Source organism: Cygnus atratus, chromosome 19 (assembly GCF_013377495.2).
Source record: "Cygnus atratus isolate AKBS03 ecotype Queensland, Australia chromosome 19, CAtr_DNAZoo_HiC_assembly, whole genome shotgun sequence".
NCBI classification, from domain to species: Eukaryota; Metazoa; Chordata; class Aves; order Anseriformes; family Anatidae; genus Cygnus; species Cygnus atratus.
The window spans coordinates 7,057,310-7,080,654 of record NC_066380.1 but is presented as its reverse complement, the minus strand read 5'-3'; the positions used below and the strand labels follow the sequence as shown (position 1 = coordinate 7,080,654).

Below are 23,345 nucleotides of genomic sequence, written 5' to 3'. Positions count from 1 at the left end.
TGGCATAGATACAAATTATATACATTTATTTTTATTCATTTTAAATAACATTCTTCTGTATAAATTCTGACATATATTCAAATCATACACTTTTTTCATTTTAGAAATGCATTTGTAAGCATAGCATATGCTTAGGAGACGCCTTATTTGGATGTATACTAAGACCGATGGGTTTCAGTTGGGAGCAAGTACAACTTTAAGGCCCATATTTTTCTTATTTTATTCCATCCCTCTGACACACAAAGAGCAGAATCCTGGGGGAGCTCATTTTAAAACTTCACTTTAAAGAGAAGCATATTTTTAGGATCCAATCTTATATCTTTTATTTAAAGGAGACTGTGCAAACTTTCTGCCGCATTTACACAGCGCGTAACATTTAGGAAAGAGGCGCTGTACAGCAGTGGTTAACTGGCCCCGGATATTTGAAGGATGCTGAATACATCCCCTCCACTTTCATAAATGGCTTCCAGCGCGCTAAGTTTGCTCAGCCTGGTCCAAGGGAATTGTCATTCCAATGGATGACAGCTCCTGACAGCTCCCCAGGGCTAGTGCTCCATGCAGTTATTTCTAGCTACAGTGGTTCGTAAGATTTAAGATCATCTGCTCGCATTAACCCAATCGCACTTTTGCATGTCTGTTGCACTCTGTGCTTACCAAATGCTCTCCTAAGTTGTGAGCCAGCCAGGCTGCCTCTTGCCTTTGACACATCATTGCTTTTTGCCCTTTAACCGCTCCGTTATATCCTCGTGCCTTCAGCTACTGACTGTGGAGCTGAACTCACCCCGTCCAGAGCAGGTCCACAGGGACCGCACGGCCCCGAGGATCGTGCCTGGAGAGCTGGCTTCCCACCCTTACCCACCTCATCGTACTTTCTCTATGCTCTACAGCTACTGTACCATCCCTTCAAGGGCCTTTTTCCACACCACCACACCACTGCAGCCAGACAGCACCACAGCCAGGTAGAAGATGAAAGCTCTGCGTGTCTTTATCGCCACGCCAGCCCCAGAAGTCACCCAGTCCCGGTGGCCTTTAGCACCCCGGCTCTGCACCCCACCCAAGCGTGACACCAACCCAAGCTGACGGGAGATGTAACTAGCTCGGCTTCTGCCTCACCCCCTGCAGTGCCCAGGGGCTGGCTGCACGACTGAGAGGCAGCAAGGATCTAATCTCAGATCAAAGTCAACACGAAGCTGTTTGTTCTTCCTTGCTGAGGCATCGATCTCCCTTATAAATGTCATTCCCCTAAGCCGGAGGTCTGGCTGGCTGGAGGTGGCAGCTTTCTTCCTGCTCGCTCATCTTGCCATCTGACGAGCAGTGTTCCAGTGCCACATCCTCGCTGTGCTCCAACCCCTGCTAAGGACCACCCTGTGCTTTCCTCTGCTGCCCAGCCTGGGCAGCCACGTCCCCGGCCCGGCCACGTTTGCCACCACGTCTGCGGGGGCCGTTTAGATCTCTTCATCCAGACGTGAGACCCCCAGACCACGGGGCATCACGCCCCCCTGCAGAATACCAGAAGGCATCCTGACCTTTTTTCAAACCCAAGCCTAAAACATGAAGTGCTCGCAGTTTGGAGGCCAGAAGCAAACGCCTCCATGCTGTGGTAGGCAAGGACCAGGAGGGCTCAGCACCTGAACTCGTGCTCCGGTTTGCAGATGGTCATTATTTCTACAGCAAAAGAGAAATCAAAGCCTATTCCTGTTACAAAGCAGCCTACAGCTTTACCAAATCTGGGGAAGGGGTGCTTTGTGGCACCTGCTAAAATGGTTTGGAAACATTAGAGTGAACAGCCTGTCCTTCACTTTGCCTGCTCGCATTAGCCCCAGAAGCTAACAGTTCCCAAATTCCCTTTCCCCACCCTATGAAGTGACCAAGTGCAAGCCTATCACAATACGAGCACTGCCAAACAATTCCAATTTTTAGGAAATCCTCTATTTTGTCACCACTCTGCTCTTTAAAAGCTGGGTGAGTAACTCAAGGATTAGCAATATGCAGATTTTCTTCTCCATTCCTCCCCTGTTTTATACCTAAAAGTAGGATTGCTCTGAGTGACTTCAGCCCAATTTATCACCTAAACTACGGGACCTCACCCAGGCCCCTAGCAGGCAGCAGGAGCTTTTCCATGTTTGTCTGTAGGCAATGCCCCGTTGTGCTCTCACCATTTCCCTCGGCCATCCTCGGCTACTTTCCTTTCTTGCTCTGCCTCATCTTTAAATCAGGCAGCAAGTTTCTGCGGCAGAAATGACATCTTTGTGCCCGTATTTAAAGCACCTGTTGCCCCCCACACACCCCAAAAAAGTCTCCAACAATAAGAAAAGGCTCCATGCAGCACCAGAAAGCAAATAAATAATCACCACCATTCTTCCTACCATTTCTCACACTGAGAAATATTTACTTTTGCCCGGCTCTGAGGATGCGTCAGTCAGCTCCTGCTGACCTTTAGCAGGTACTTCATTCCTCCTCAGCACCAAGCGCTTGCAAAGCACCAACACGCACAGCAACGCAGCTTTCGTTCTGAGGCTGGCCATTAGTTTGGTGAAATACGAGTTTCATGCCCTGCTTCATTGTAATTAATGGGATCAGTTTTCGGGCGGCTGACCCGGTGGCTCCCCGGCACAGGCAGGGCACGGTGCCAGCCCTGAGGCTCACACGCTACAGGTGGGAGTGACCTCCCCGTGCTGTGCTGCCCGTTTGCTGTTCTTCCTCTGCTGGCCCCCCAAAAAATTAGGGGAATCTCTAAAACCTATAGTCCCCTGTAGGTTTTTTGGCAGCTGATTCCCCACCGCCTTGTGCTACATGACGTTTCTGAAAGCACCCGTGCACTTTCAGCTTTAGGGCTGGACGTGCAGATCACCTCGTGCAAGCTCTGCAGCTGAAAAGCGTTTCCACCCAAATGCAGATTTTTTCCTTCGAGAGAGGCCACGAGGCTGCGCCCAGCCCTCCCCAGCACCCTGTGGGCACGGGAGGGCCAGCAGCGAGATCCCGACATGATGAGCAGCCACACAGGAAAAGCTCAGCCGTCGAGACCAGGCTCTCCATGCATCCGTGACAGTGTATTTGCAGCTCGTATAAAGATTTAAAAGCAAATGACAAAATGGTACATCAGACTGCTGGACACCCGTTAGGCCCTACTCGTGGTGTCGCTGGCTGTCTACTCTGTATTGAAAGGAACAGGGAAATTTGACAGATGCAAGTAGAGAGCACTCACATTTTCTCTAGAAAAGAAAGTTCTTCGATGACACGCTAGAAGAAAAGCTTTAAGCAGTGGGTGTTTGCCAGAGTCCCAGCTCCAACAATATTGCCATCTAATTTACAGTATTTTAAACAATCCTCAGGGTTTGTTTTGCTTTTCAAACAATGCCACTAACTGCTGTACAATTAAAATCTAGATGATAAAATATGACTGAGGAGTAGGGGAGGTTGGGGAGGGGGTCCATGGTTTTGTTGTCGGGTTTTTTTGGTTGGTTGTCTTTTTTACAAATAATTACAAATACAATTCCAAGAAGATATATTACATTTTATATACAGAACACACCATTTCTATCAGGGTAGGGTATTAAGCCTAGCTTTTATTTTTACACGGCAACCCTGAGATGTCTTGTCATCTTCCCTTGCACGGAAACTATACAAGTTCATTAACTTCTTCTAGAACAAAAAGCGGACTGCTATGTTTTAATAGCATCATCACCCTGTATAAATACTCAGAAAGGGAAAAGCTTACTCTCCTCCCTAACTCCAATATTTTTTGTGATACTTTTTCCTGTTTCCCAGCTTAGTGGAAACAGACAATGGTGACTTCTGTTCAATTGTGCAACTCACTCCTCTACTTGCCTCTTGGTAGTACAGTGAACGACCATTTCCCTTTTTTTTTTTTTGTCCTCCTTTTCAAACAAATTCATATCAGGAACTAATATGAAGCCTTCACAAAGGTCTGTTTCCTCAAAATCCACTGTTAATTCATAAGCTACTTTTCAAGCTAAAGGATGCAGGCGTAAGTGTTAGGTTGGCTGGAAATACAGCAGCTTCTGCTAAATCCCGGGGTATCGCTTTCGCCACCCCATCACCTCTTCATAAATAACATATTTTAAGATCAGCATAATCAAGTCTTTAACAACAGTGAACTCGGCGGGTCTTCACGGAGAACAAGACACCGAATGCATCTCACCGTATTACCCAAAATTCAGATGTACTACACCTTTTTTCTGTTCACCTGCAAGCTACAGCATGCCCAGCATACGAGTATCCGAAGAGCAAATTCCTCTGCATGGAGCCTCAGCACGGATCCTGACAGCCCTCCAACAAGCCCTGTATCTTCTTGAAGCCAACTTTGGAACAGCTGGATTGCTTCTTCTTCTAAGCTTTGTAATTGTGCATGGGAGTTGTCAGCGTTAGCTGTCCATTCGGTGCCACTTCATTCCCGTCGTCTTCCAGCAGCCCCGAAACATCAGCATTGGGGATGCTGTCGTGGTAGCTGCTAAAACTGATGTTGTCCTCTTTGAGTTCAATGGTCCAAAAAGGAGCGTTAAGTTTTCTGTTTTGATACTCACGGTACATGTAGACAGCACCCACAAAGCCCATTAGTAGGACCACAACAATGATGATAACTGTCAAAATAATTATGTTAAACTGAGTCCAAGAAACATCTGCAAAAGCAGAGGTACTATTGTCAGAGGAACTTATAGGCAATAAAGTCTGGATAGTTGTTGGTGCCAATGTGCTGTTTATCACTGCAGTTGGGAATGATGTTGCCTTGCTAGTGTTTGGAGCAGAAGTTGTAAACTCTCTTGTTTCTGGGCCAAGAGTGGCTTCTACAAAACAAACAAAAAAATGACGATGTGAACAATAAAAACGTGATAAGATGGATTCAAACAAACACTTCTATGTAACAGTTTTTATGTCAATCAAGTCTACACTGTTAAAGCTGGATTTTTTTATCAAAATAGCTCACAAAAAAGGTTGGCCAGGGATTTTTAAAACAATTCTGTGTGCTAAGTGCTCACTGACTGCAGAGATCCCGTGCAATCTGGTGATGGCTGGCTAAGTTTACTATCTGAAGATGGGTGAATAAGTGCGCTAGCCAAGACCAAGTGTCAGATACATGAGCTCAGGATGATAGCAGGCCACCTGGTCCAGCTCATACTCAGCACATGAAAATGGGGCTCCAGCAAGCTCGGCAGGAGTTTGAACTTTGGGTCTAACGACGGCAGAGTTTCACTCGCTGTCTGCATGGGCTGGGCAACCAGGCTGGCAGGGCGCCGTGAGCCCAGGAGCGTGCACCTCTCACAGCACACTACGTGTAGGGTTTGTGGTGGCAGTATGAGATTGTTCCTGCCTCACCTGTACAGGATCAAAAGTGAAAACAATGAGCAGTATTCTCCTGCCACAGTGTTTAGCACCAGGTTTTAGTATTTACACTGTGGAATGTAAAATCCCAGTTCCGCTTTTGAGTGAAGCCGTACACAAACTTCATGGAAACCCCCAGCTGGCATAACCAGGGCCAGAAGGCAGCAAAAAGAACCTTCCGGGAGCTGAAACTTCAACCAACCAAAATGTGCTCTACACCTACTGTTCCACAGGACTCTGCACTCTCTTTCCCATCTCCTTCACTTCTCTTTCTGCTGTCAGAAATGCAGCATCATTTCAAACCCACTTGCAGCTGCAGGAGTTACCGCTGATGGTGCCGTGCTGCATTGAGCCTGCCCTCCTGCAAAGCACGCCTACAAACGATGCCTGAGGAGGGGAGTCACTTCCAAAGGATCGACTGTGCACAAAGCTGCATCTCCAGTGGCAACAGGAGCTGGGAATATGGAGCACGTCTCCTGCCATGGGCCCTCGGGGGAACTCCCATGGGTTAAATTTGGGGTGCCAGGTTCTCAGAAACTCCTCTGGAGGAGGCATCGCCCTCCTGCTCTGAGTCCCTCCCTGCGGCAGCTTCTCCTTTCTCTGCAGGTGCTGTGTGAGGTTGATAAGGATGGTCAGGATGCTGGCTGCCAGGAGGCATTTCTCTACGGGATGACGGGCAGAATGCAGCAGCAGGAAGCAACGTGACAGGAGCAAGAGGCTCCTGGATATGGCTCTGCCCTGGAGAAGGGCACGAGGAATTCAGTCATCCTTTCCAAATTCCTTCACCAACACTTAATTCTTGGCAAATCCGGCCAGCAGCTATAATTAGAAAAAAACAGAACCGACACAATGGCTGATTCACCAGCAAGGAAACGGGACTTTTTTGGGCTTTATTTGTGAGTCAGCATCAGCTAAGGGCTGGCGAGGGGGACAGGGGTGAAAACATTTCCTGGCACTGACGGTAACATTACGGGGAAACAGTGCCGCGCTCTGACGGCGGGCTGCGGCTCTGGGCCGATACGAGGGCGCCTGTTTCCGCTCCCCAGGGCCGTGCCAGCCCTCCAGATGTCCTGAGCCCGCTCCTTGAGAGCAGCAGCTGTTCACTCAACGGGCTGCTTTGGCAGCTTCGTCAGGAGCGCCGCATCCAGCTGCTCCGTTCGACCGCAGCCTCTGCAAAGCTGCTGCCGCCTCGTGCCGCGAGCGAGCGGCGGGGAGCCCAGGGCAGCAGGCAGCCCGCGTGCCAGCACCTAGGGAAGGCAGCGGTGCTGTGCGGGGCAGCACGGTGCTGTGCTGCGCCACAATCCTGCCTGCTGAGCCTCACCCTTGTGGCAGGGATGCCACACACCTCGGGGTCAAAACTCCTCACTTGGGTCATGCCACACATCTGCTGGATGTTGTCCCGATCAGCCTCGAAAGCATCAAAACCTTGGTGAGGTTTGAGAAGGGTCCCTGTGGAAACGGGAGGTTGGTTTTAGGTTTGCCCAGGCTGGCCAAAGCATCCTGTCGTACCAACCGCAGCCGCTTCACTGAGCCCGACAATTTCCTCTGCAGATCTGGTGGGGATTTCACTCGAGAAGCCACTCGAAGCTAGGCCACTCAAATGCGCTGGTGGTTTATGAAAATCCCATCCTAAAACTAGGTAATGCACAAGTACCTCTTTTGAGACAAGTGAAAGATACTGTCAGCCTTCTTAATTGCGTACTAAGAGAGAGAAAAAACAGGTGTCAAGGAAATGGGAAGGCTGGATGAACACATGTCCCAGTCCCTTTGAAAGGGGTCAGTCTTTATCCACATCAGGAACCGGCCGTAACGATGCCACTAAAATAAAGCAAAGAGTGCAAACCGCAAGTATACAAGCAAAATCATCCACATGGATTTTAATGGAGCAAGGTCATGTAGTTCTTTGCACAGAGTCAGAGCTGTGCAGAGGGAGATAATGGATGACCCGACGCAAAGCTGCCATTTCCAGCCTGTAACTGTGAAGTTACAGCTAATGAGCATTCAACTTTTTTGTATTGATCATCTCCCCGCAGAGAGGGCTCTGCGATTGCACCTCCTGAGAGCAGCATGGGAGTGAAAACCACATTAGCTCCTAATGGAAGATCTGAATTAAATCTCTGCTGGTGACAAGGATGAATTTGGGCCCAGCTACTTTCCTGAACGCTGGGCTCTCTTATCTAATGCTTAAGAGCCCCGGTAACGTCTCTATGCATGGAGCTGGAGATCCACCCTGTGGAAAAACTTCCAAATAACCACTGAAGTGGCAACGTAAGAATTATTTTCTCTCATTTTACTCTGAGTTTTACTATGCAGTAGCCTCTCTAAGTACCAGAGCTAGCTTGCACCTGAGGATGCTACACGCAGCGTCTTGGATGTGGACTGAAAACTGATGAAAGACCCCAGAGCAGCTCCCTGTAAGTGCTGGCACTGACTTGCTGTGTCAGTCTGGGTCTCACCTCTCAGCTTTGGCTTCCCCACATAGAAAGCAACAAGAAGAATATCTAAACTTGTTCTGAGTGGCACAGCGTCAGGGTTGGCAAAAGTTATTATGAAGAGGTCCCTTTGCAGGGAACTAGGCAGTGCTGTAAATGGACCGGTCAACCTGGACAATTCAGCGGGCACTCAGAGATCAAACACATCACGCAACGGAAATCTGAAAACCTACATTTAAAGGCACTACAAACAGATTTCTCCCCAGCAAACTGTCTTGACCTGTGAAAGGAACTGTCTGTCGAGGTATTTGCAGAATGCCAGGGGCAAGCAGCATGTCAGGAGCATCGCTGCTGCTCGTTTCAATGTAGGCCATGCCCAGCTTCTGGTAACGGAGGACAAAGCTTCAGAAGCGTAGGAAACTGCCTAGGGGAAGTCTTCCCTGAGCACCATCTTGAGCCAGCCCTTTCGGAGGCATAGGGTTCTCTGTTTACTTTGGAAGACCTTAAAGCTGCTTCCTCCTCAGCTCCAAAAACACCAGGGGAACAATTAACAGCCTTCCCTCCCCAGTCTTCGGGCAGCTCGTGCCCAGCTGATGCGCACGGCAAGCCTCGGCTGTGCTTTGAGGAGCGCCTGTTACCTGTCCTGGTGCAGTTGGTGCCCTCGGGGTCTCGGACGTAGCCATCCTCGCACTCCTGGCAGTGGAAGCCAGCGGTGTGGTACAGGCAGCCGATGCACTCCCCGCTCTCCGGCTTGCAGACGCTGGGTGACAGCGCCAGGTCCACGTTCCCGTTGCACTGACACCTGACGCAGATGCTGTCCGAGTTGTAGTAGCCGCTGTCGCACTGGTTGCAGTTCGGGCCGGTGTAGCCAGCTTTGCATTTGTCGCACGTTGGGGCAGCTTCACCAGGCTCTAAGGAACGGAGAAAGCAAAAGAGGGATGTGCCATAGCCCCTTACGGAGAAACACCCGCTGGGGGATTTGTTCTGTGGGACCCGACCGTAAACCACTTCGACAAAATCAGCGGCCACTGAGTGTTAATCTCTAAGAACTGTATTTTTGGCTTAAAATCTAACTGCTGCATCCTCTGTTTCTAGGGGGAAAAAAAAGCTTTGTGGGTTTCTGACGCCTGGTACCAGCATCACAGAGCATGCTCAGCACGTTGCTAAGCGAACGGATGATTGCTCCTGAATGCTGCCATCTCGAGCAGCCAATTTCAGGAAGCAGCTGGAACTGTATCGGGGATGTCAGCAATCTGCAGGAACTTTGGGGCCTATATGAAGCCAGAGGAGGCTTGATTGCAAAACTGATTAAGGAAATATCAAAAAAAAAAGTCTTACATATGTTCATTACAGCTATGACTTTTCTCAGTTATATCAAAACAGAGCGGGAAGATGGGGAAATCAGGTTTGAGTCGCATGCAGATGTCCAAAAGCAAGCTCACGGAGGCACGGACGGCTGCGTGGCGCTGCTGGGCATCTCCTGCACCTCTCCCTGCTGCCACAAGCGTGGTGGTTTCTCTCTGCAAAACTCTGCAGGCTTTTCAGAACAAGCTGTGTGCTGACTGATCTGCCTCCGCCACAGCTGCAGCCAGCAGCAAAGGGCTTCTGACACCTCTGCTGCACACCTGCTCTCGCAAGAGCGAGGCAAGCACCAGCAAAACGCCTCGAGCCTCACCGGGCTCCTGGGGCTGCTCCCACCAAGACGCCCCGGTCCCACCCTCACGGGCTATAAACCACCCCCCAGGCTGATGCACTCTGAGCAGCGATTCAATCGAACACCTTGAGAAGAGCCGTGCTCCTTAGCGGAGGAATGAGACCCAACCCCAAAGCCTTACGTATTCGGCAGGTGCCGGTCGATGCCACGGTGGAGCACGGGCAGCGGTGGCAGGCGCTGGCACTTCGGTAGAAGCCCTCCTTGCAGAGCTCGCAGTGCTTCCCCTCCGTGTTGCCCTGGCAGTGCAGGCAGGTGCCTGGGGACAGGAGCACAAGCAGCCGGTCAGCAGCGGGAACTGGAGCAGAACATTTGGAGCAAGAACGTGCCTGGAGTGCTGGCAATTATCAGAGCTCACAGGTGGTTTGGGATGCCCTCCGGCCAAAACACAACCGTGGGACCAGCCCTGGCCTCTTATGACCTTCTGAGGGTCATCCCCTGCTCCACACACACAGGGAAAAGTAGGTAGCCCCAGCAGAGATGCCCACAGCTCATCACTTTTAAAGGTCAGTGCGGGTAAATACACGCTATCAATATTAAATGTTCCTCAACACAAAGGGTTTGGGTTGGCATCTGTGACAGCAAGCCAGGATCTTGATGCTTAAACTCCCCTAGGCTCAAGAGGGATCCCTCCAGCTCACCCTTTACCTCTTTTTGTGTTCCTACACCACAAATCTGGTGGCCAGGGGTAAATAAATGCCACCGTCCTGCTCTGGGGGCTGATGGCTCCATCCCAGCAGGGTGGCTGCAGCTCCTCCATCCCCATCACAGGACTGTTTGTTACGGGCACCAGCCCACAGCAGCACTGACCTTCCTGCAGAAATAGAGGAGACCTGGGGGCACCCGTGAGCCCCCGCCCCTACCTGGAGAAGCCCCTGAATCAGAAAACCGACAGGCTGTGTCTCAGAAGAGGCTGTGTCCTAATGGCCCTCTAAATTGCGTTTCGACATTACTGTGAGCAGAGAAAGAAAAATCTCCCTAGTTATAAAAAGGCAGCCGCAACCAGAAGCCCATCCATCACCAGGAACATCCTGTAATTCAGCAGGCTGCTCGTCGAGGTGGCAGTGACCTGAGGGATGCTTTTTTGATTAAATCCCCTGTACAAGGCTCTAAAAGGGCAACAGCCACCTTACAACGAAGCAGGGGGGCACAGCGCGGTTTATTCCCTGCATATCTGAGCACCGACAGGAGGTTTGCTGAGCTGCAGTGCTGCGGGGGTATGGAAAAGTCTCCTACCAACACGAACCACGCCTACAATTCTGAATTGGGCTAACATCAACTGTTAAAAAACCCGCAGCAGATTTCCTCATTGATTTCGGAGCGGTTTGGCTCCCGTGCAAGCCCAACACGCCGCACGCCTTCTCCTCCTCTCCCCGCACAGCGAAGGCTCCGCAGCCAAGCATCCCCAGCGCGTCCTCGCAGCCCAGCCTCGTGCCAGGGACGGGAAGCAAACCCTGCAAACCCTGGCGGCTGCCGATTTTGGGAGGAGGCTGATTCACCGCGGCAGAGCCGGCAGCACCCCGGTGACTCAGGACGCCCGCACGGCGTCAGCTCCCCCGCAATGTTTGCTCTGCACCCGGCCGCCTGTCAGACACGAGCCGGTGGGTTTTGTGGGAGAGGCGTCAGGGTCAGAAGGGAAAACCGTCTTCTGCTCTCTGCTTCTGCAGCTGCAGCCCTCCGTCAGCTGCTTCGCGAAAGTCACCGTGCCCGGGCAGCACCGAGGTGCCTTGACCCGTGCTCGGCAGGCGGCCGTGGTGGCGTAAATCCAGGACCACCTCTGTGGTTGCTGTCCAGTCGCGGTCAGTTCAGGACCACCTTTCCCGTCGGGGGAAATTACCCGCGTCTATCTACAGCAGCCCGGCAAAATGGCTGTGTTTCCAGCGAGTCAGCAGCTCGCTCAGCCATGCAAAGCAATCGGGTATCAATGTGGAAAGCCTTAATAATTAATAGCGCTCCCCACCCTGATAAGGCCCTGGGGAGGGATCAGAGCCGGCCGTACCCCAGCTGGGTGGATGCGACCCCACTCGCTGCACAGCCACGACTCCCGGCACAAGGGTCACGCTGAAGGAAGTGCCTGGAGAGCTCTGGCTGCCCAATTTCCAGCCCAATAATTTAAAATGTTCCTCCTGGGCACAGCTACGCGGAGCGAGGCTGGGCAGGGATGGCTTCTGAGCCGCCAGAGGGAGCCCAAAGTATGGCATTAATGCAGGGGAAAAAAAAAAAAAAAAAAAGAAAAAAAAAACCTTGAAAATTTGACAAAGACTGCACAGAGTTGATGTAAAGCTGGGAGGTCACACAAAGTGCAGGCTCTAGAGCAGGCTGAGCACGCTGGGTTCCTTGCAAGGTGGCAGATCGCATTTTTATGGCCTGTTCTCTGTTCTGGTTTTGTTGGGTTCCCCCATCCCCGGCAGCAAATAAAGCAGATGGAGGAAAAGGGGGGAGAAAAAAAGGTCATTAACCTAAATGAGGGCTTTTCTCTGCCGTGCAGCAGTCGGGGCTGGAGCACCCCAGTCGCAGGTCAGCCGGAGCAGCCCCAGCCCCGAGGCCACGGCTGCACTGGGGTTTGAATCAAGAGAGGGGGGAACGCTGGGGAAGGAGAAGGAAGAGCAGATTATCTTACTCCTTCACAAAACCCACACGCCCAGCTCCAAATCAGCAACACAGCTGATGTGTACGCAGCTTTAGGTCCAATCTGTATCCTGCAGTATTAGCAGGACATAAGCATGTACTTAAAATTCAGTAAGGAATGAATGCACCAATTCATCCTCGAGGAGTGCAGCCCCCAAGCCCACAAAAACATCTCTGCTGAGCACGACCAGGGCGCTTCCTGGGCACAGCCGGCACTGTGGCTGCCTGTTCCTCAGCTGCAGACACACAGGCCACAAGGGAACAAACACTGGTGCCAAAATTGCCCAAAATACCATATTTGACGAGCTCTGTCTCTCTGCCAGCTATCAAAAAAAAAAAAACCTCTGCAGCATTTCTGAAATGACTGCCCCTTTCTGAGCTCCTGGGTAAATATTACAGAATTGCTTTCCCTCCTGGAAGTTCTGATGAGAATTTGAGTTCTGCAGGGTGAGTTTTGTTGCTAAGCAGGGGCTGCGCAAGCAGTCGCACAGCGCTGCTCCTCTGGGACTTCTCCTTCCAGCGGGGATGGGAAAGCAATTCGTTTTTTTCCATGGCCTCCCGTAAGCTCTTCAAGCACAGGTGCCTCGATATTTGCACTCCAACATCCGTACGAGTGACAGACAGTCAAAGAAATGATCACGGAAAATGAACAGGACAAACTCATAAGAAGTGAGCAATGTTAATTAGGTGCTGCCAGTATTTTCCAGCACTAATTATGTTGTCTGAGGCCATAATAGTCACCTTACGTCACTGCCAGTACAGTATATGTTTCCAGGTAAACAGCAGTTAAACAAAAGCTCCTTAAAAGCCTGTGTTGTGTGTTTGTGTAAGAGAACAATGGAACACTGATTTCCGATAGAGGCTGCAGGATAAAGGCTCCGCGCTGCAGCCTGGAGTAAATAACGCAGCCTTTATCGAGAAGAGGACTCGCTCCAGCCCTGCCCTGCATCTTAATTCCAGGTTTCAGGTGAAGATCCGGGGCACTCAGGGCACAAAGACGCAGGTTAATAGGGCGGGAGCGCAGGTCTGCTGAATGGAAGTGTGAAAAACCAGGGACAGAGAGGCACAGTTCGCACCCCCGTGGTCAGGAGGGGGAAGGCTGTTTGGCTGTTACCTGTTAAGCGGTCGCAGGCTGTGGAGCGGTTGTTGCACTGGCAGGGCTCGCAGGCGGTTTCGTTGAGCCTGTAGTACCCGTCACTGCACCGGTCGCACTTGAGGTCCGTTACGCCAACTTTACACTGGCATTTCCCATCGCTGCAGAGAGAAACAAGCTGTGAAACGGGGCGTGCTGCGAGGCATCCCGCGTGCAAACCCACGGCCGGTGTCTGGAAAGCTCGTGCAAAAGCAGTCGTCCTTACAACGCTTCCAGCAGGGCACCGGGAACCAGTGGGCCCTCTGGGAAGCCTCGGACCAAAACCATCCACCAAGATGCTCCGAGAGCCTCCGATCCCGGCTCCTGCAGATGCTCGGATGCCCTGACGCCCACGCACTCACACGGTGTCCTCAGGTCTCCCCACTCGTGTTTCGTCCCAGGCGGATGTCATCCACCTGCACTCAGGGATCCCGTCACAGCCACAGTAAACCCCTCTGCCCAGGAGGCCTCTGCCCAGCAGGAGCCAGGGGAGGACCACAAGAGGGGTCACCCCGAGGTGTCCCCCACAGCTCACCGCAACCTGCTTCCTCGGGCACGAGTCCACACAGAGCGCAGCACCGTTAAAATCGAGCGCATTAACGTTGGTTGCTGTGATGGAGCGCCAGGAGGGTATACAAGGCAGGAGCTGCCCTGATTCCTTTGGCTTTCCTTGACGGTCTCTGCATGTAGAGGCTTCTGACCTATTACTTTCGTGAGCAACTTTACACACCGGCAGCATTTACGCCTAAATCACCAAGAAATAACATAAAAGGCCCCGTCAGCCCCGTGGCACAGGGACTGCCAGCTGCAGCCCTTCCCTCCTGCACTCCCAGGAGCTGCCACCACCCGAGTGGGGCACAGAAATCCCTCTCCACATCTCCAACAGCCCTGGGGTAAAACCAGCCCTGCGTGCACAGGGAAACCACAATAAAAAAACCTAAATACACGCGATTTGGTCCGCTCCAGGAGATGGGGTTATCCACAGCGGCGGCTCAGCATGGGTACCACCACGGAGCACCCCTGGGCACCACAGGATGCACCCTCCTGTCCTGTCCTGTCCTGTCCTGTCCACCCTCCTCACCCCATTCTTTAACTCCACATTTCAGGGCTCGCCGTGCCTGCACGTCGATAAGCCATTGTTCTCCCTCGCTCCTCCTGGGGAAGGGCGAGCAACGCACCATTTGTTTCTGAAAGCCCCTGGAAAAATGCGTTGATTAAAACGAATCGAGGCTGAGGCTTTAAAAGGCCTGATGCACTGTGGATGCGGTGTTTTTAATTAAAAGGCAGGAGATTGCGATGTTTGGGGAAGACACTGCTTCTGTGAGGAATTACCATAATTTAGTATTTCTGTCGCTCGTTTACTTGCCAAAGGAAGAGGAGATGCTCAAAGGCACACCAAAATACAGCCGGCAGCCCAAGAGGCCGCACAATTAAATACTTTCAGAACACGAAATTTCAGGCACATTTAATGGGCTGATTACAAGAAAAAGAAACGCGGTGTTTCCTTGCTCTCCAGCCCATTATCTGGAACTGCAGCAGGCAGATGCAGAACTCAAAGGGATGCTGTTGAGCAGCTCAGGCTGTCTGACTTTTATAAAGCTTTTCACAAGACCCAACATTAATCCAAACGCTGCCACAGTGTTTAAAACAAGAGCAAACAAAAAGCAGTCTGTTTTTATTTGCTTCTGACCACTACTGGGCAGATATTCCTGTAAGCAGGCAGGGGATGGGCAGAGCCACGAAGGGAAAAACAACCAATGGGGGATTTCCCTGGAGGCCTGGGTGCCCCGTTTTATTCCCTCCTGTCCCTCGCTCAGGCCTTTATTTCAGTGGCACTCTCCTGTTCCTCTGGCTGGCAGGCTCCCACGTCATTTTTGAAAGGTTTGCTTCCCCGATGGCTCTGCTGGAGCTCCATGCAGCATTTTGGGGGCAGCGTCCCTTGGTTTTACTCGTTAGCTTAAAAATAACAGGAAAAAAAGCTATTTTTTAAAAAAAAATGGTTTTGGAAAGTTTGGGTTTAATACCTCTCAAGCAGACCCTTTCTCAACATGTTACATATGGCCCAGAGCCAGGTTCTGCATGTGCAAGAATTAAATCACTCAGCAAATATAAAGCTTTGCCTGTGGTCATTGCTCCTATAGAATAAAGCCCGCTTACAACACCCCTTTTCATAGCTCCAGCCCAGTAAAGGCTGTCAGACACTTTTTAAAGCAAAGGTCAATGATATAAATGCATTGCGACCACAAAAAAGTCCTGTTAACAGACCGATTGTGCCCATAAAAAATCCAGAAACTTGAAAGAAAAGACCCACAGTGTAACACTCGCACAGTGAGAACTGAGCTGGAGTTTGAGCCTAAGCCAGGAATTTCTTTTTTGGGGGAGGTGGGGGGGAAGGAGGGGGAAGGGAACGAAGCATTTTGATGCAGCAATATCAATTGCTCAACTCGATTTCAGATGATGATTAACTCCACCGAAGCCAGCCAGGAAGACCGCAAGGTGACACCTCCGAAATCCCGCCTGGCCCGACGGCGCAGAGCATCGCCCAGCTCACTTCCAGCCAGGACCGACGGCCAGGGACGGACACACGGCCGGGACGGGCTGCGCCTGGAAGCACCGGGCAGCAGGGGAACCCACGGCCTTGCAGCAAGAAAGAAAATAAAAGCCTTACGACATCCGTGGCCCGCGACAGATCGCCGTGTGCAGCTGCAGCTGCGCTGGGTTCCCAGACCTCCGCAGACACGGCCCTAAGCGAGGGGACAGGGCAGGCACGAGACGGAGGAGCACAGCCTCAGGGCTGTCCGGAGGCATGCTGTGCACGGCTTCACGGTGTAACAGAAAACCCTTCACGAGCTCTAATGGTTTATTTTCTTCTCCTGTTTTTTTTTTTTTTTTTCCTCTCCCAAGGAGGAGAAATTCATTTTGAATGTTTTCCCAGCTGCCAGACAAACCTGGATGCCCCGCTGCCATTGAGAGCCCAGGAGCTGCCGGACCAAGCCCAAGCTGACCAAGGTGTCCCAGCACCAAGGTTTTGTGCCTTTTTTAGTGTTTTTTATTTTATTCTTCAAGACTGGCATGATTTTGGAGCAGATTACGAGAAGGAGGGAGCTCCCACGGGTCTCCATCGGGACACACCGTGTGGATGGGCCACGCGAAAACTCCCACGGCTCTGAAGGAAAGCTCTGCCAAAGACATTTCCCATCTTTCTGCTTTCTGGAGCACAAAGCACGCCCAGCACCATGGCACAGCATCGCCCAGCACCACAGCATCGCCCAGCACCACGCTGCTTGTCAGGAGCACCTCCCTGAGCTGGCGAGCCCCAGAACTGCAGGGCAGGGTGACGGCACGTCCTGAGCCCCGCAGCGTCCCCAGCTTCACCTGCCTGTCCCCTGCCAGCCGCTGCAGCGTCCACGGTGGGCGCAAACCTCCTGTAAGTGAGGCACATCGTTCATCCCAGCAGGGCCGAGGTGTGCCCGTAACGCACACAATTACCAGCGACAGCGCTCCGTATGAATGAGGAACAACGCGCCGCCGAGCCACGAGCATCTGCACGACAACCCTCGTGCGAAGGCTTTGTCACGCTTTGATGGGATGAGACAAAAGGGTGCTGCAAGAGATGAGGAGGATTGAGAAGAGACGTTGCTAAAAGCGGTGCGTTCGTCCAGCGAGCGCGGCTCCTTTTGTGCTGGTTCTCTGCGGTGCCTGGCAGCACCGGGGGACGAGTCCTCCTGCATCCCCCTCAGCACCTGCAAACCGAGCCCTACAAGACACGTCCACGGAAAGCCCAGCCTGTTAACACCTGCCCTACGCAAACCGAGAACCATCACAACGCACGCGCTGGTTTTCCTTTCGGCCAATTCATTTGAATAGTAACACGTGGGGAAACGGCGAGCAGGAAAAGCCCCGTAATCGCACACGGCCGGGTTTCGCCTCCCCGCTCCCTCGGCTCCCCGCGACGCCGCTGGAAGCCAAACCGCTTTCGTGGAAGCGTTACCGCAGGCAGCGAGCCCCGCGCCCGGCTCTGAGCCGCCTTTGTGGCGGGCAGAAGAAGCGGGGCTTTATCGCGGCGAACATTGGGCCATTGTGCGCCGCATTCCTCGCTTTGTGCCGGGGGACGGCATCTGTTTAGATGGCAGCCCTCGACAGAGCGGGGACCCTTCACAGCTCTGAAAGGCCGCTCTGTAAATGTCAAAGGGACACCTTGTCCAGCCGCCACCGCCTCCCCCCACCCTGCCGGGGACGCCCTGCGTCACGGGAAAGCCGGGCATCTCCTGCCCCAGTGCCCCCGGCACCCCCCGCGGGGACTTGGTGGCAATGGGGAGACCGCAATGGCTCCGGAGAGCAAAGTTGGATGGGGTCCCCTGTGGAGGAGCAGTGAAAGCCTGGCTAAGTGCAAAATCCCAGCCCCATAGGGTGGGTCCCGACAGCCCAGAGCATCCCCTGGAGATCAGGGCAATATGGCCATGGCACGGCCAACCTGGTGCAGAAGACAACACATCAGTGGGGAAGGCAGGGAGAAGGGGCTGGTCTCCACTGGTCCCACTGGGTTTGCACAGCGTAGCCCTTCCATCCCCTAGACCTCTACTGACACCTCCTTGCATGGGATAGGAAAAGGCACGGGCAACAAGCGTGGCCCGAAATCTGGCTGGGCACCACCTCCCCAAATCCAGAATTCAGCCATCAGAGCTTGTAAAGCCATGCCGGTATTTTTTTAGAGGGCAGTCAGCGTTCACCAGAGCAGCAAGTCTGCGAGAGGCGAGAGAAACGGCGAAGCCTGTTGGAAAACCAGCAAAATACCAGGATTTCTGAGAAGCCCCAGTTACTGTAGGGGAGATGATAACAGCCTGCCGCTCACTGCCGCTGTGCCTGATCGCTCATCCGTTTCCCTCTCCCGTCTGCAACCTGATAAAAATGGGTGCAGGTACAATATTTACCTGCCTGGGGGGGAAGAGAGAGGGAGAGCTAAACCAGATGCAAAGGATGCAAGAGTCTGTAACAGAAGAGATATTTCGATAATTAAAGCATGCAGAAAAATATGCTCTACCCGGGTATTCTGCATTTATGACGTCCACATGTAACAATTTCCGCTACGAAAAAAATCTGTTCTTGGCAGAGGGCTGCTGACGAGGCACTGCTCGGAGATAATGAGCCACCACTTGTGCTCAGGCGATCTATAAAAGAGAGCACAGTCTTTCTGGAATAGGGGAAAATGTGCTTTTACGGGGATGGTTTTTCAGAAGTCCTTGGGAAGTTGGGTTTCCGGGGCCCAGTCTCTGAAGGGAGCAGTGCCTGGTGTGGTTTACGGGGCTGCTAAGGCACCGCAGGATGGAACCACATCTCCCACCCCCCAAGAAAAAAAAAAAAAAAAAAAAGATATTTCCAAGAGTGTGATGACACTAATGGCATAACATGAGAATTTTCCGCATGCAAAATGAAAACTCCACTGCCTTCCCTCAGGCAACCCTGCGTGCCTGGCCCCTTCCTGCCCAGGCTAGGGAAGCTCCACAAAACCCTTGAACGTCAGTGGCTCTGCATTTTAGTCATGCCGTGATTTCCCCCCGTGATTTCTTTGCATCTTCCCACATCCAAACACCTCCGCAAGCCCAGCGAGCCGCTCTCCCTGCCCAGCTCCCCCGGAGCCCCCAGCCCTCATTCAAAGACCCTCACAGAGGACATTGTCCGGTGCTGCTGACCTTGCTCCCACCAGCAACGCCCTCACAGATCCGTGTGAGCAAGGGTCAGCAGCGCAGCCTCTCAGAGGAGCAGCCCACCACAAAGAAGGCACAGAGGGACGGATGCTGCCCCGCCATCGGCGCCCCCCTTTCAGCCTCGCAGCTCCAGGGCACAGCCCTGTACAAATGCTCTCAGGGACGCTCCGCTTTAATTCTTTTTAACAGGGACACAAAGCATCAGATCCCCTCGAGGGGGCAAAACATCTCTGAATTAACGCTTTGGCATTTATATGCATGATCTTTTTTTTTTTTTTTTTAGAACGGAAGCGAGTGACAGCAGCTCCTCCAACACGCCTTACGCCGAGCCTGCGGCACGGAGCGCGGCTGAAGCCGGACCCCACGCCGCAGAGCTGCGAGGAGCAAGGAGCGGCTGCTCAGCTAGCAGAGGAGCAGCGTGTTTCAGCTCAGGGCACAAAGCAAAGCTGCTGGCAGCTCCAGGCAGCACGTCGCAGCTTCTGCTTCCCATCACCCCTCTGCTCGTGGGGAAACTGAGGCACGGGCTGATGGAGCGACTTATTAAATTTGCAAAAGCCCATCTTGACATACACCTCTTTTCATTACGGACAACAACAGTACGTTATACATGCCTAATTTAGAGGCTTTTTTTTATTTTTTAAGGGGAACTGGCAGTGCTAGCGTGAGTTGGACGGTTAGCCCACACCAGCCAAACCACCCGACGATCCTTACGCGCCCCACGGCAGCCACCGCTCCCGGTGTTCACCAGCGCGGGCAGTGCTGCAGTAGAAGATGAGGTGCATCACACCACTTTCCCTGCGCTGGAGAGAAACTAACCGTAACCACACAAGCAACTTCTCAATACCCGAAAGCCTCACCACGGGATTTTCTCCCCTCTCGCATCAGCCAGCAATGTCTCTGAAGACAGAAATAAGAGGCAACTTCATAGAAAGGGGAAACAGCAATGGGAAACTGAGCCCTGAACCCTTCTGCAGGCCAGCACCATCTCACAGCACCTTCTCCATTATCACATCCCAAAACACGGGGCGCGAGAGCAGCCGCATAGGGATGCTTGCCCACGTGCCCCCAGGAAGAAAAGCCGAGTCCTACGTCCTGCACTAGGAAAGCCTTGAAGAAATGCCTGGTAGGAGGTAAACGAGGGCAACGCCACCAGTCCTCCCAGTCATGGGGCGCAGGGAGGCACTGGGATGCTTTCGGGGTGGCCCTGCCCTGTCTGCAGCCCGGCATGGGGCTGGCTGGTGCTGCTAGCAAGGGAGAAAATGCAAAGTCATTTGACGTCTCCTCCTCTCGCAGGCTTGGTGTTACACATAATCCCGCTTCGTTAATTGAGCCAGGCAGAGGACAGGTCTGCACAGGAAAACTATTTCACCATAGATTGAAATAGCTGTGCCCGTGCAGCTCCTCGTGTGGTGCAGGATCACTGCTCGGCGGCAGGAGGAGGCTTCCCACTGAGCCCAGCCCCGTTACTCGGCCCCCCGTGGGGAGAAGCTGCTGGAGCATCACCTCCACCAGGCAGGGACAGCCCTGGGAGCAGGAGGACGGGTGGACAAAGCACCAAGTGCTCTCTGCTGGAGGTGCCCAACCGATGGTGCCAGGGACACAGGTGGTGGGGGCAGCTCCTGGCCAGGACCACATCACCACGGGGCTGGGGCCACCACAAGACATCTGATATCACCACCTGCCCCCAGCCAGGGCTTCGGTCCTGAGGCTCGGACAACCCCTTGTGCTCAGCCCGTGCTCCCACAGGAGCCCTCGTCCTCAGCTTCCCCTGCTCCACCACCCTGAAACCTCAGCTTTTCTTCTCCCTTCGTGTGGGCTCTGAACGCTCCCAGGCCACGGGTACCTCCAGCGAGCACCCGCACAGCACCCAAGCCAGCAAAACAGGGTTTGTGCGAGGAGCCCAGGCGTCACCGCAGCGGGGACAGCTCGCTCCTGCTCTGCAGGATGCCGTCAGCCCCGCGCGGCACCGGGCCAGGCTCCGCGCCGCAGGGCGAGAGCAGCCACCCAACGCGGCTGACTCACCGGCACGGAAAGCCTCCGCCTCCCAGGGGGGACTCCCAGATAAGCAAATAAAAATTATAAATAAATAACTTTTTTTTTTTTAAAAAAAGCAACCTTCGATTAGCGGCTCTGGAGCCCATTCACAGAGACAGCGTGTCAGGTCAATGTTCACTCCCAAAGTCAACGATCTGCCTCAGGAAAGGGATTTTTTTTTATTTATTTATTTTTATTCGATGCTCTGCATTTGCAGTCTAGTTAATAAACAGTGTATTTGGCTGGCCAGATGGCACAAGGATAGAGCATGCCTGGAAATAATAATAATAACCATCATATGGTGGTGCTTTAAAAGGCACTTTTGCACAAGCCTGAGCGAGCTGACTGAGACATATCAGGCATGTTTTGTGTGCCCCGAGCACTCAGCCTTCAGGCAGGTTGTCCCTGAAATCAGCCACTGGCGGAGCTGCTCAGAGCCCAAAACGCTGCTGCTGCTTCACCCCAAGACTCTTCTGGAGAGCAGGCACTTTTTTCTTAAGCCAGCGTGCAGGAATTAACTTGTGCAAGTGAATGTTTGGCTGGCACTTTAAAATATAATAATAATAACAAAAAAAAAAAAAAAAAAAGCGAACAGCTGTCAGGATTTTTTTTTAAACATCAACAAAGCTGGAGCTGGCTGCTGGCGCTGGGCCATGCTGGCATGCCCCATCCCGAGCAGGGGCTGCCCCGTGCGCTCCTCATGCTGCAGATCACCGCACCCGGTCCCCAGCATCTGCTCTGCCCAGCTCCCAAGCCCCTCTCCTGGACGTCTGTCTCCTTATTTCTTTAATTCTTGACTTTGTTTTATTATTTTTCAACTTGTTTTTTCGCTCTGGTTGTGACCAGTCCCTACCGCTGTGGGAACGAGAGCAGTGATGATTTAGTGCGGGTGCAGCGGGCAGCGCCCCAGCCCTGCAGCACAGACGGCTGACCCAGTTCTCCTCTCTTTAAATATCTAGAGGTCATTTCAGCCTGTGGCCAACCTCACGGAGCACGCAGGAGAAACACAGAGCAATCTGTGCCACCATCAGTCCTCCTCTCTCCTCCTGCCCAAGACTTTCTCCCAGTTTTGCCCCATGCTCCCTCTTCTAAACGCCTGAGGATCCATCTCCCTCACGTTCCTCAAAGCTGCAAAACAATACAGCAATAGGAAGAGCTAGGGACATTCTCTGCCACTTCTGGGTCTTCTCACGTCGGGATGGGGCACGAGGGCTCACCACGTGTACCAGCTCCTTCTCCTTCACACCTCGGAGCAGCCCACCCACAGCTCCCGGGGCGCTTCCCGCTGGTGTGGGCGGATGGCACCCGCTGACGCAGGTCAGGACAGGAACGCTCCCTGCCCCTCGGCTCCTGCCTCTCCAGGATGAGACTTCCCCAATCTGCCGTGCTGCCCAGTTTGCCTTTCCGTCAGGTCCCACCAAACTTGCCTTTCCTATTCTGTGGCAAACCCCGATACCCCTAGGAATATTTTCCTACTGCTAAAAAAGCAAGTGGAAAACTCCGTCCACCCCCAAGAGTCAGTTTTTTAGTAAGAAGGTCACTGATCTAGGTTCTGATTTTTCATAGCTCATGCCACCAGGGAAACATAGCACTGAAAGAAAAAAGAGGGCCATCAACACCGGGCTTGGGTGCTTGGAAAAAACAACGCATGAAGTTATTACAAACAGCATGCCCCTGCAGAACATTGCGGTTCTGACTCAGCACCAGCCTTGGCAGCAACGTGCAGGTGTTGAGCACGCAGGGAGCCCAGACCAAACCCCAAAAGACAACAGGACCGATGCCAGCGCAGCAGAAGCTCACGGCAGAGGAACATGTTCATTATACGACAGCTCAGGAGCATCTCCGGCAGCTTTCTTGATGCAGAGAAGGCACAGACAAGGCTGGGTTAAACGCCGGGCAGGGCAGGAGCCAACGCTTCTTTCACAATGCTGAACAAAGGCAGACCTCAGCGCAGCGCCTGCCCCTGCTGCAACTGATCTCCCTTCGGAAAAAAACCTCCCCAAAGCCTCCTGTGCCAGCCCAACCGCTGCATCCCTCCGGGCGGCCACTGTGAAGGCAGCCTGGTTCAGCAGGGGCTGCAGGACGCACGAGGCAACAGAGGAGAGGTCCTGCTGACACTCAGGGCTGAACGGTGCCTTGGCTCCTCTGTGGGCTGCCAGGGCTTTTGGCATAGCTACAGATATTTTCATAATCCAGATCTTGAAAGAGAGGAAGACCACGCTTCGTGAATTTTTGTGAAACTAATTTCCTTCCTGTTTTTTTAATTTTTTTTTAATTTTTTCGTATACTAGAGCCAGATGATACAATCTATTCTTGCCTGCTCGGCACCCCAAATCCCCCCAAAAAACACCCCGAGATCCCCA

General features: G+C 52.7%; 1 protein-coding gene across 1 annotated transcript in view; it reads right to left on the bottom strand.

Moving 5' to 3' along the window:
* Nucleotides 1–12: 12 nt before the first annotated feature.
* Nucleotides 13–23,345, bottom strand: part of MEGF9 (multiple EGF like domains 9) — a 44,457-nt gene continuing 21,124 nt past the window's right edge. The window contains exons 3-6 of the mRNA XM_035555378.2: nucleotides 13,226–13,365; nucleotides 9,608–9,742; nucleotides 8,411–8,683; nucleotides 13–4,805 (exon numbers count right to left, since the gene is read on the bottom strand). Coding sequence (XP_035411271.1) covers nucleotides 4,351–4,805; nucleotides 8,411–8,683; nucleotides 9,608–9,742; nucleotides 13,226–13,365 — 1,003 coding nt within the window. The 3' untranslated portion in view covers nucleotides 13–4,350. The remainder of the gene's footprint in view (nucleotides 4,806–8,410; nucleotides 8,684–9,607; nucleotides 9,743–13,225; nucleotides 13,366–23,345) is intronic.